Source organism: Mus caroli, chromosome X (assembly GCF_900094665.2).
Source record: "Mus caroli chromosome X, CAROLI_EIJ_v1.1, whole genome shotgun sequence".
Taxonomy (NCBI): Eukaryota; Metazoa; Chordata; class Mammalia; order Rodentia; family Muridae; genus Mus; species Mus caroli.
In genome coordinates, this window is record NC_034589.1 from 42,142,738 (window position 1) to 42,155,957 (window position 13,220).

General features: G+C 42.6%; 1 protein-coding gene across 7 annotated transcripts in view; it reads left to right on the forward strand.

Moving 5' to 3' along the window:
• Arhgap36 (Rho GTPase activating protein 36) overlaps positions 1–12,779 on the forward strand; it is a 51,831-nt gene extending 39,052 nt beyond the window's left edge. For 3 of the 7 annotated variants that reach the window (XM_021153563.2, XM_021153562.2, XM_021153561.2), the window contains exons 2-13: positions 5,830–5,988; positions 7,181–7,246; positions 7,767–8,002; positions 8,198–8,390; positions 8,624–8,679; positions 8,940–9,090; positions 9,589–9,737; positions 9,879–10,055; positions 10,249–10,346; positions 10,468–10,574; positions 10,992–11,174; positions 11,525–12,779. In XM_021153563.2, the coding sequence (XP_021009222.1) occupies positions 5,874–5,988; positions 7,181–7,246; positions 7,767–8,002; positions 8,198–8,390; positions 8,624–8,679; positions 8,940–9,090; positions 9,589–9,737; positions 9,879–10,055; positions 10,249–10,346; positions 10,468–10,574; positions 10,992–11,174; positions 11,525–11,676 (1,683 nt within the window). In that variant the 5' untranslated portion in view covers positions 5,830–5,873 and the 3' untranslated portion in view covers positions 11,677–12,779. Of the gene's footprint in view, positions 1–2,905; positions 3,063–5,735; positions 5,989–7,180; positions 7,247–7,766; positions 8,003–8,197; positions 8,391–8,623; positions 8,680–8,939; positions 9,091–9,588; positions 9,738–9,878; positions 10,056–10,248; positions 10,347–10,467; positions 10,575–10,991; positions 11,175–11,524 lie in introns of those variants that run through there. The other 4 variants (XM_021153565.2, XM_021153566.2, XM_021153567.2 and 1 more) reach the window with 3 other exon arrangements.
• Positions 12,780–13,220: the final 441 nt, after the last annotated feature.

Genomic DNA, 13,220 nt, shown 5'->3' on the forward strand with positions numbered 1-13,220 from the left:
AGAGAGAGAGACAGAGAGAGACAGAGACAGACACAGAAAGACAGAGACAGACACAGATAAAGAGAGATAGTGAGGGAGAAATAGAGACAGAGAGGAGACAGAGAGAACCAGAGAACCTTTATTCCCACTTCTCAGATGCTTTTTGTATAACTTTAGTTAAGCCAGGAGTTCTCCAGAGCTCTAGTTTGTTGTTGTCTGTGAAGAGGAGATAATCCCAGCCCACCTCCTTTCCAGGGGTTGTTGGAAGAAGTGGCATGATTCATTTATTCATGAATCATGGATAGGCTGTTTTAATTGTAAGAGCTTTATATTCTCACAAACCCTTAGAGTTTATAATCCTATGATTCACCTAAAGAACACTTATTGAACACCTACTGTGTGGCAGGGCCTAGACATAAAGTACTTATAGAAAGCACTTGAAAAAATGAGAAACACAAGGCAAATTAAACATTAATTATTACTTTACCACCCATTTATAGAACATCTTATTTTTCTCTCCTTTGCCACTATTTAATAGAAATAGCAACTAAAAGATGGAAATGATGACACAGCTTGTGATGGGCAACACTGTTATGTACCCCGATACATACTGCAGACAACATTGAGAAAATCTACATCTTGAATTTGATATTGTATTGCCTTGTTTACACCATCCTTTGGGATATTTAGAGCATAAAGATTGCCTTTCACCACCTTGAGCTGGAGATTTTTTTCTTTAGTCCATAAAATTTAAAAAGGGCATACTGTATTCTATGGGATGACAATTGTACAAAGATGCTGTTAATTCTGGTGCCTGCCTACCTTCTATATGATTTCCTCTGGATTTATGGAATTAGACTTTATTATGTATTCATTCTTCTGAGTTCATTATCTAGCAATGCAAAAATCTTCCAGCTATTGAGAGAATTTGTAGATGGGGTAGTAGAAAATGCCCTGACACTGAGAAATGGATTCATGTCCAGTCTCTTATTAAGTGGCTGTGCTGCCTTGGAAAAAAAATCCCATTTCTCTCTGAGCCTCAGTTTCCCGAAATGCAGAAGAGGTTTTGGACAAGGTGATAGTTAAGTTTAACTCTGATCCCCATAGTACAATATTCTTGGAAGAGGATTTTAGACCCAGGGCTTTGCTTGAGATATTTAAACATTGCTACCTTCAGTTTATGAGCCTCTGTCCTGGCATGATGGGCTGACTGCAGGGATTGAAGAACGCTGTCCCCAGATTTAATTATCTTGGGGCATCACTACTGCACAGGCTAAAATGAGTCATTTTGTTCACTGCATCTGCAGCCTTTGCTGAAATAGAGGTTATGGGATAACAACTTAAAGGCTAACTCATTAATGCTAGAGATGAATGAGGTAATGTGTCAGCAGATCAAATTGGTGCCCAGATGTGTTCAGCTAGAGCCCTGTATCTTTTTCCCAGGTTGTGATGTATTAATGGGGATGTCTTTATGCATCGTCACTGCCTGTACACATTTGAATGATGTAGATGTGATACCTTCTGGACACCCAGCCCCTTGCACTATCAATTTCCCAAACACCAAGGAGCTTTTAATGGCTTGGAGTAAAATTCTAATGATGCCACAAGGTGCCTAATTAATAGAGATTTCAACCACTGTGTCAGCGTGGTCCCTGTGGGGTTTTTTTTCCCCATCTATGTTTACTGGTGAGAGTTAGACCAATCCTAACTTATTTGGTGGGAGCAATGGAGTACATTAGGTCTCCACACTGTGAGGGCTGTGAATTTATGGTTTGCTCAGAACATTTCTGTCCTCTCCATGTTCAAGTGGTTGACCTTCCTAAAGTTAATTTGTTTCTCCATCTGTGCCATGCATTTCAGGAGGACATGGAGAATAGGCTTGATGCCACCTAAGAGTGCTCAACCCTTTGCATTGCTCAATACTGCCCTTTGTTCAGCTTCTCCTGCGTGCTCTCTATTCATTTCGAAACTCCTTTGCTGATCGAAATAATATTGTATGTTCTTTTGCTGGTAACATGGAAAAACCGGATGGTTGGAAAGAAAAATACATTTGTGGATATATCTGCATTTTACTCATCAGAATAACAGCATTTGAAATATTTAATTATGCTGTTAGTTTTTCTGACTCTTGCAAGATGATTAAAAATGCTTGAAATTGAAGAGTGAAGAAGACAGAGCTTTTCCTAATGGATCCCCAGATATCTTCATCTGTGCTAATTTAATTCAAACTTAGTAGAAATTGAACAGAGTAGACTGATCAATGCATTGATACCAATTCCTATTTTATGTAATCACTTTAGCAGCCTGGTAGTTTAAGATGGATTTGGGCCCTCTGAAAAGAATCTTTGATATTACATTTTTATTTAAAAAAAAAAAGCAGTGCTACTTATTACATACACAGTAGTCATTTACCATGTAACTGAGGAAATGGAAGCTATGTCATTTCCCTATTTTCAGAGTGGTTCACCAAGACTCAGAATCAACTGGTTCTCCTATGCTTATATAGCTAAGAAATAATAAAGCTTGGTTTTGGTTCTAACTTTTTTGTCCCCTGAATGTGTTTGTGTAAAGAAATTACTTTTGCAAATAACTTGAATTTTAGACCAAAATTCAGCTGGTTTGCTTTCACCTTCCTTCTTGGTATCTTTTTAATCTCATAGCCATTTCAAGCTAGTGCTAGAACATACTGAAGTGGGGAGGGGAGGACGATGAAGCAAGAGAGGTCTCTTTGCATTTTGTTCCCTGTGGTGAGCCTTCTTTTGTGTCCAGCTTGGAGAGTCAGGCCTGAGGACAAATAGATTGGTTAAATCTAAAGAATTTGTTTTATGCCTGTCTCTTCCTGTTGAACCCTGTATATTTTCTTCTACTCTTTATTGGCTGTTCCTTGGGCATTTTAGCCTTCCTAGCTCTGCTGTAGTCTTGGGGCCTACTGGTGATCTGAGAGCGTTGAAGGTATGCAAGATGGAGTCAATTTTGTTGGCAGTACTGCAGCCTATGACTGTTGTTAAGTTCAGCCCTGTATGTTCAAGCAGGGAGGCAATGACAAACGGTTTATTGTAAGGCCTTTGATTTCCCTCGGAATTGTAAGCATCTAGGCTGACTCATCTCTCAAAAGCTCCCCCCTCCTCTCTCTCCCTCTCCTTTTTGGGCTGATGATGATTTGAGGTTTCACTGTTTGTTCTTACCTTTCTTTCTGTGGAGGGGAGGGATTTATTTCCATCCTGTATTTTTGAGGAGAGAAGCAGCTCTGCTCTCTGAGTGAACAGCTCTGGTAAGCTACAAGAAGAAATAGCTGAAACTCCAAGACAGGTACAAAGATGTTTGGATTGGGATAAGGGGAGGGGGACTGTGATGTTAGAGATTTTAAGCCAAAGCTAGACTGTGTATTGAGATGAGACCCTCATTGATGGATTTTAGATTTGCTATTTTAAGTGGGGTTTGCTAGAAGTTTCGTATGCAACTGCACTTAAATGCATATATGCCTTTGGTTAAAATGGTTACTTTGTGGTTATTTGGTAGTCCAGCTTTGGTGTTCACTGTGGGTTCAGGGTATGTGCTTTGCAGTTGAAGGAATTTTAGAATCTATGGGCTTTCATCTTGGCTTCATCTGAAAGCCACAGGAAAAGTCCTCATTCTTTCTCATGCTGTGCCTCAGTTAGCCAACAAGCATTTCTTATATCTATGACTTGCATTAAGGTATGTGAGGAAAAGAGAATTTTGTTGATAAAACCCAAGAAGTATATTTTCTTTTTAAACAGCATTGCTCATTTGTTTACATTATATGATTAACCTTTTTCCTACCTTTTATCTGTCACAGCTATATTACTGATCTTTAAGCTCCTCTAAGAATAATATATAGAACATATTTGTAAACCTTCATGAGAGTTAAGCTTAGAAAAATGGTATAGGATTGCTTGTTTTTGTCAAAAGTCTTAGTTCTCCATGTCCCAAATTTGCCATAAACAAAATTAATTTAGCCCTATGCCTTGTTATTTCCATTCAGGATCTCTGATATACATCACTAGCCCTTTGCCCCTTAGCTAATCTACTTGCTTCAGACTTTCTACACAAAGTAGGGTTTTCATGACTCTGTATTTTTTTTTTAACAAAGGTAAAGCTGTGACTCTGTCACTCCCTGCCTAAACCCCTATAGTAGTGCCCTATTGCCTAGAGAAAAAAAAGTCTATATCTTAAACATGGTGTTATGGGGCCTTTCATGATTTATCTTCTCCCAACTTCTGCATATTGCTTTAGTAGATAACAATCTTTCTTCCATTTTTTCCTTTGCACAAGCCATTATCTCTCTGTCTTTGTCTCTTTGCCCCCACACCCCCATTTCCAGGCAGACTTAGATATTTTCTCCTGTATATTCTCACAGTATTTTTTCTTTATACCTTTGCCAGCTGACATACCAAAAGATTTTGCAAACTGTTGCTAACCTGTGTATGTCCTTCACTGCATTATTGAATCTTTTATGAAGGGAGCAGTATTCTCTTGTTCACCCCCTGAATATTTAGTACCTGGTTTAAAGTGGACAATTAATACAGATTTCTCTTTAATACAGATTTTTTTCTTTTAATGAGTCACTGAAAGAACAAGAGTACCACAGAATGTGATAAAAGATGCTTATGTGGGGTCCAGGGAGGTATCCACTGAGGGATGTGCAGTCTGAGCACAGTGTCATTTAGGGCTATGGAGGAAGGCCATATAAAACACCTTTGCCATTATATTAAGACAAATTTCATGGTGGTTGCTAATTCTGTATAGAATTAGGAGATGAAGTTTGTTTTCATAAAAGTTGACTTTCCCTCCAAGAAATGAAGTATTTCAGGTTTAAAAAATGAGAAAAACTACCAACAAACAAAATCCTGCCACTAAAGACTATTTGTTAGAATTTTGGTGTGTTTCTTTCAGTGCTGTATGCATGTTTTTCTTCACATACAAGTAATCATAATTTCTGTATTTTGTATTTGCTCTTGAAAACATCTTTATAAACATACATGTATGGTTGCATTTTTTCATACTAGTTATTACATAACTATGTAAGTAATCTTGTTTGTGAGTTTTCTCTCCCTCCCTCCCTCCCTCCCTCCCTCCCTTCCTTCCTTCCTTCCTTCCTTCCTTCCTTCCTTCCTTCCTTCCTTCCTTCCCTTCTTCCCTTGTTTCTTTTTAGTGGATGTCTCATTTGTATATGATGTTTCCTGTTTGTAGCAAGATTTCATTAGGATAGATTCCTAGAAGGGGAATTACTAGGTCAAAAGGCCTGGGGACAAATTTTGGCTCCAGATCCATGTGTCCAGCTTGTCTTTTGAAAGAGTTATTTAAATTTACAGTGCCCATTATCTTGGATAGATGCCTCCTTTTTACCTAACTCAGATAGCTTAGGGCATCATCATGAAAGAAAAGAAAAAATTTTTATCAGAGTTGTAATTAATTAATAGAAAATATTATGTCTTATTGTTGTATCAAACTGGGTTTTTTAAATATAAGGTTGCTTATTTTTTTAAACTATTTTCCTTAATTTTTGTTAGTTTTTCTCTCTCTTTTCTGGACTATCTACTCAGAGCTGTGATTTTTTTTTAAGTTGGTTTTTCTTTTCTTTTCCCCTGAATATTCAACACAGAGGCAGCTCAGCTTGAGGGTGAAGCCACCTCCCAGTTTTCCCTCCCTCTTTACCCCCCTCCCTATAGTTCCTTCCACCAGGTCCAGTCAGTGACAGTTGGATGATGCAGTCTTGATAATCATCCTATTCCAGAATGGGTGGCTGCATTCCTTTTCTAAAGGCAATAAGGACACGATGTCCCATAATCATCCCCTTTTTGCTGTTGTTGTCTGCCTTCATTTTTTTAGTGAGCGTCCTGGGAGGAGCCCCAGGACAGAACTCAGACCGCAGCATGGACATGGTATCCATTCACAGCCTCTCTGAGCTGGAGCGCCTGAAGCTGCAAGAGACTGCTTACCACGAACTCGTGGCCAGACATTTCCTCTCTGAATTCAAGCCGGACAGAGGTGAGCTATATCCGGGGTGTGGAGTCCTCGCCTTTGGGCGAGTAGATCCCCCGGACGGAGTGGGGCAGATTGAAAGTCTAGGAAAGGAAGAGAGTGTCATTACTGCTCTCAGAACGGGACCAGTCTCCTGGTGTCCTGGAAACGGAGGAAGGCAGGAGTTGAATACTGTTTGTTAAATTTCAGAGAAGGTAAAATTAGTTGAGTTGAGTCGAAGCCTGGGGTTTTGAGGGAACCGTAAGCCCGGTAGGAGCGAGGACAGGTGAAGAAACGGGCTCACCAGGTGTGGTGGGAGAATCGGGCAAAGAGGGACCAAGGCTCAAAGGGACACTCTAAAAGAGGACTGGGACAGGAAGAGACTGCGCGGTTGAGAGAGATAGAGACAGCGAGAAAGAGGCAGAGAGACACGCGCCAATCCCGGCAAAGGGCGGGCTAGAGGTGCGGGCTTGAGGTTTGGCAGTGGGAGGTGCGCTCCGAGCACAACCCAGCCCTCCTGGCTGCGGGGACCAGGCACAGGACCGGGTTCCAGCGCTTCGGGAGACCTCAGGGGTTTGTGCACAGATTTGGCTGCGGGCTCTACGGGAGGTGGGGGATGTTCGCGTTGCTCGAGGGGCGCTCCTTTAAACTGGGAAGTGCAAGGGTAGGAACCAGGACCGTCAGGCGCGCACCCCTGGTGCAGCCTGAACTGAGTGAAGCAAAGAGCAAGAAGACCCCCGCTAGCAATCACCACTGCGGGATTTGGCGCCGAGACACAGCCAGGTGTCGCCGATTCTCTCACCGCAGCAAAGGGAGCAAAGGCAAAAACGCGCGTGAGCGCTTCCGCAGTAACTTGGCGACCCTCACCCGTGGTGGCGCTGCAGGCAGAGCCCCTCCCCTCGCCTGTTGCATGATCGGAGGCGCCTCTGAGCTTTTTAATTTATGTTTTAAGTGTGCTGAGCAATTACTGGTTCATAGTAAGATGCGTCTGGCGCATTAAACTGCTTAGGCTAAATTCTTGGAACCTTGCACGTGCTAGGAGGGGCTAGTCTTGTTGTCAGATAGGGAAACTGAGGCTGGGCGAAAACGAACATTGTTTTTGGGGGGCTGCACCCAACGCCCCCCCCTCTCGTGGCTTTATATCAGTGTAATGTTTCAGTTACTTCTCAATTCGTTATGTATGTGAATGCATGTGTCTTTTTCTTTTCTTCTTCTATAGCTCTACCCACTGACCGTCCAAACACCCTGGAGAAGTGGTTTTTGATGCTGAGAGGACAAGACAGGGGTGAGCGCTCTCTCTCTCTCTCTCTCTCTCTCTCTCTCTCTCTCTCCCTCTGGAAAAGAAAATGCAACCTCCTTTCTGGTAGTGTAGCCCTGGATACTGGAAATGTCCAATGCTTATTGCCCCTGAAGACTCTTCGCTCTCCCTCCCAGAACCCCCCCCCCCCCATGGGTTTATATCAGGAAATGGAGGAATAGCTGCTGGCTCTTTTGTTGGTCCTCTCAGACCTGCCTTAGCTTTCCTGTGGACACACCGCAGGCAGATCAATTTGAAGAAATCTTGCTCATTGCTTCAAGGTGTTCCTGCACTGGCAAGACGTAGGCAGGGTTGAAACCTTGAACCACATCTGGTAGTTGAGTGATACTCAGTGATTTTTACCTAACCACTTCAGGATCCCGCTCTCCGGGGGGGGGTGCTGTGGGCCTGGGGGAGTGGGATCCATTGTGGACCGATTGCTTAGAAGAGTGCTATAAACCCATGCCGTTCCCCCTAATGATCTTTAAAATTTCTCATTTTTTCCTAGCTGCATCACTCAAGACCTTTGGCATCCGCCTGGAAGAGGTACTGGTGAACGAGCTTACCCGTCGCAAGCAGCGTGAACTGACACCCACGATGCAGGTTGAAGATATCAACGGTTCTACTGGTCGTCGTCGTCGGGGAAACGTGGTGCAAAGAATGCTTGGACGCATGAGGCGCTTTTTCAGTCGCAGGAGGAATGAGCCCACCCTGCCTAGAGAGTTCACTCGCCGTGGACGTCGAGTGAGTTCAGTCTTAGAGGTTTCAGGCATGGACCCTCAGTGGAAAGGGGTCAAGGCCTGTGTGTCCTTATGGTGTGGGGACTTGTCTTGCCACAGAGAAACTGTCAAGTTCTGCATGTCACTCAGCAACCACTTAGGAATGTCCCAGCGGTTGTTCCCTCTCCTCCATTTCAAGCTAGTCTGGCTTTCCCCACAGGGTGCAGTTTCTGCAGATAGCGCAGATGAACTGGAGAACGGGGCCCTGCTGCTGCAGATCCTGCAGCTCTCCCAGCTTTCATCGCCTATTGGACAGCGGCTTCTGGGATCCAAGAGGAAGATGAGCCTCAACCCAATTGCTCAACAAATCCCTCAGATTGTTGAGACTTGTTGCAAATTCATTGAGAAACATGGTAAGGAAGCCATAAATGGTTAAATCAAGGGAGGAGTCAACTAAAAGAAAAAGAAAAAAAAAGGAAGAATATTCTATAAAAGGAGAGAAAGAAGTTATGGAATGGAAGCTTTGAGTAGCATTGCCCTGATAATTCCATTGAAAGCTGGGATGCAGATGCTTAGGGAGAACAAGGGAAACATAATTGGGGAACAGGGGTCATAGATGCTCAGGATCTCTGGTCTTTTCTTTCAGGCTTAAGCTCAGTGGGGATTTTCACCATTGAATACTCTCTGCGGAGGGTGCTTGAGGTAAACTGTTTCTATTTACATTTTTGTTCTTTAGGTAAGGAAGGGAAGATAGAAATAAAGGCTCTCTGATACACATAGGGTAGTGTCATGATTGACAGTGTGTGTGTGTGTCTGGGGGGCTAAGGTCTTCTTTATAGACCCTTAGATATACTATATAGCCAGCTATCTTTACTGAAGCCTGTCATTTCTTGAAGAACTGTTCAAGACCCAGCCTATGATGGACAAGGAAGACATTTCACATCTTCTTTCCCCTCATTTAGCTCCGTGAGTTATTTGACAAAGGCCTGGATATTGTACTGGATGACAGCGTGAATGTCCATGATGTGGCTGAGCTCCTCAAGGAGTTTTTTCGTGAGATGAAGGACCCTCTGCTGCCTGATGATCTGTACATGTCCTTCCTCCTGACTGCAAGTGAGTTTTCTGCCCTCTGTTGTTGGAGCAAGGGAAAAAAAAAACATACAAATCTGGGGAACATAATGAAAGAGCCCAGGCTAGAGATTCCCCATGGGAAAAAAAAAAAAAGAAATATATCTTTCTAGACTACACCGTCATTATTTGTTAATGAAAATAAAAACATCAATAAAACCTTCTCCCGGTTGCTTTTTTGTGTCTCTTGCAGTTCCCTTATAAATTTGTTGCTTGGAAATTTCTCTTAAGCTTCTGGAAGCTCTTTGCCCTTAGGGCTAAGAAGAACCCAGACTCTATAGAGATTTAATTTTGAGGTTGAGGAGGGCACTTTCTGCTTTCAAAGACCCTGAGCTTAGTCAAATGTTTTATGAGGAAGCAAAAGAATGTTGCCCGGGTACTTTTTCCAGTCACTAGCAGCCATGAAGCAGAAATATTTTTCTTTTGATATCAGGTTGCTGCTAAGGCTAGCCCTCTAAGCCAGTCCTATTTTCCTTCTTCTAGCTCTGAAGCCCAAGGATCAGGTTTCTGCCCTGCAGCTTCTGGTTTATCTGATGCCACCTTGCCACAGTGATACTCTCGAACGTCTGCTGAAGGCACTGCATAAAATCACTGAGAACTGTGAAGACTCCATTGGCATTGATGGACAGCTGGTAAAAAATTGTGGGGAAGGATAGTGAAAATAAGATGGTTGTCAACCGGGTAAAGAGAGAAAATCCAACAATAAAAAGATTATACATCTATTTCCATAGCTTCTAGTACCCCTTCAAGGTTGATCACACTTTTTTACCTAGGTTCCAGGTAACCGAATGACTTCCACCAACTTGGCTTTGGTGTTTGGAACTGCTCTCCTGAAGAAGGGGAAGTTGGCCAACAAGGAATCCAGGAAGACTAAACTGGGGATTGATCACTATGTTGCATCTGTCAATGTTGTCCGTGCCATGATTGATAACTGGGACATCCTCTTCCAGGTAAGTAGGAATTTTTGAATACACTTACTCCACACATTCTTCTGTTCACAAAATAAGGGAGAGTTTCATGTGGATAACCAAGACTAGAAAACCCTCCATTTGCTGATCACAGTGCCTTCAGTCCTGAATACCTAATAAAGATCAGTATAAATAAAAAGGGATATGCAATTAAGATTACTACTTTTACTTTCAGGTGCCCCCCCATATTCAGAAGGAGGTTGCTAAGCGTGTGTGGAAGTCCAGCCCTGAAGCCCTGGATTTTATCAGACGCCGGAATCTGAGGAAGATCCAGTGAGTAGTTTTAACTTCCTGGCTAGCTTATGTTTAACTTATAGGGCTTATAGTGTCACACTATCTTGATATTAACAAAATTTGTGCAAACCTACTAACTTCATTTTTTTTTCTCATTCAGGAGTGCTCGCATAAAGATGGAAGAGGATGCTTTACTTTCTGATCCAGTGGAAAACTCTGCTGAAGCCCAGGCTGCTATCCTTGCTCAGAGCCAGCCCTTTGATGAAGGTCAGTTCCCTTCTAAAGGTCAGGCCCCTCCCAATGGTTAGTCCTTTGCAGAAGACCAAACCCTTACAGAGAGATAGGTTTGTGCATGAAGATAAGGCCCTTGAGGAAAGTGAATACTCTAAGATTGTTATGTCTATAAATGAGGAGTTAGTATTTGAATATTTCAGTGAGTGAGTTGTTTTGTGGGAAGATCAAGGTCTTGAAATCCAATAAGACACGGTTCACATCTTGAGGGCATCCCAGAGTTTGATAAAGAAGATAATGGTGAGGATGAGGAAATGGGTGGTGAGGATGGTGATGATACTTTAAATGTTGATGATCTCCCTCCTCTTGAGGATATTCTAGAACTTGATGAAATCCCAGAACTTATGGAGACCCCAAACTTTGAAGAGTTACCTTATTTCCATGTGATTTCAGACCCCGAAGGAGCCCCAGATGTGCACGAGGTCTTGAATGATAACCTGAACTATGACTTTGAAGACGAATCGGATTTTGAAGACCAGGACCATCTGGATCTTGCAGAGGTTCCCTATCTTGATGTAATTCCAAACAACGAAGATACCGACTCAGATACCGACTCAGACGCTGATGAAATCCCAGGTAATGATGAAGCCCCTGTCATTAATGGAATGCCAGATAATGTAAATGCCCCCAAATAACGATGAACCCCAAGATTCAGAAGTTGTTCCCAATCTTGAAGAGATCCCAGCAGCTGATTAAGTCCCAAATGTTGAATGCTCAAATGAGGAAGTGATCCCAACCTATGAAAAATATTCAGAAGTTAATGGGATTTCAGACTCTAAAGAAAACCTCAATTTTAATGAAGTTCCAGCTCTGCTTTTGTGCCTTGTATTGTATTTGAGACTCAAAACCAGGTTTTAGTGTCTTGAGCTATTTGCAAATTATGAAGTCTAGAAAACTAAGAGATTAACATTGTTACTATTTTCCAGGTCCCTCTGAGGAGCCTGCTGTGCCTGCCAGCACTGCTGGTTCCCCTGACAAAGAGGAAGGAGCAGCCGGTAACCCCCCCAACGCAGACCGCCCACTGCCCCGTGTGCCCCGGGGGAAGAAGGGCAAATTTGTCACCCGCTTCTTTCCTTAGATGTTTTCCCTTCTCTAAGTTGCCAGACAGGGGAAAAGGGTGGGGGTAGACCTGGAATGTCACAGGAAACAGTAAAAGAGTCTTGAAGATAAAGAACTAAGGATAAGAAGGAGTTCCACCTGATGCTCGGGTCAGGATGGGAATTCCAAATACACTGCCAGCCCCATTACTGGGGATGCTTGGTATCTTCAGGTGGTAAAAGCAGAGCTATTTCTGTGTCATGCCCAGGCGCTTTGGTGCTACCTTGCCTTCTCTTTTACCCCTGATCTAGGCTTTCCTCTCACTACAGAAGCCCCTTCCTTTAATTGATGTTACATTTGTGGTAAACATCTGTCCCAGAGAAGCTCACAAATCTCGAGGTGCTTTCCCTCCCCCCAAGGGTATTGCATGCTTTTCCTGACTTTCCTACCCTCCTCCCAAGAGCTCACTGGAAAGGCCCTCAAGAGGTATGTTAGAATGTTAGGTCAGCCTACTGACAGCTGACAACAATTAATGCTAAATTGTGTCACATCAACTCATAGCCCTGTCCCTGCAGCAAATCCACCGCCTCAGAATTTTCCCCTTCAAATTATTTAGACCAATGGCTCGTCAAACAGCCGCTCCAAAAAATTCTGTGCAGTTTTGCTCAGGACATGCCAACAGGGAAACCTCAAGTGTAAGCCTAACTAGCTTTTCTGGGGGTCAAAAGTTAGAGGAAAAAAATAGATTTTAGTCCTGGACCTGTTTTAAAGACAGCTGGTGTTCACACCCCTGATGTCTGCAAAACAACTAGTTAGGCACAGACACATAGTTTCAAGTAGTTAAAAATCACCTGATTACAAACACTCTTATTTATCGTCTCTGTAGATCCTCTATACAGGACGGTACAAATTTGCGGGACTTGCTCTGGTAAAACACTGATATGGGTTAAGTATGACATCCAAACTATAACTGATATTTATGAGTAACAACAGCTAAGGTCCTTAGAGTGAAGAATGTATTGTATTGAGGGATAGAAACTGTTCATACAATGGGTAACAACCACAGAGCTCGAAGATTTGTGATTGTTCAAACTTCTCTGGCATTTCATCATTAATAAACATCTGTGTTGTGACAGCAGCATATTCATGGTGTACAGTGTGTTTTTTTTTTTCACTTACAATTTGGGGGCCTGTAATTTGGGAAGCTCCAAGTGAAGATCTGAAGCTGGAATTAACACAAGAAAGATGAATAAAGGGGAGGGGTTGATATGAAATGAAGAAGAGATGACATGATATAAAAGGGAGAGCAGATGTGGAATAAAAAAGGGGGAGTGGGTGATATGAAATAAGGGGTGATGGGGAATAAAGAAGGAGCATGAGGTGAGATAAAGAGAGTTAAGGGGTATAAAGAAGATATATGAAATAAATGGGAGCGATGATGTTGGATGAAGAGGAGGGAATGATATGGGTTAAGGGAGATGGGTGATGGAGAATCAAAAGGAGATGGCATAAGTTAAAGGAGAGAAAGGAGGGCTGAGTAAAGAAGGGATGATATGGGGTAAAGAGTGGGGATGGGGAATAAAA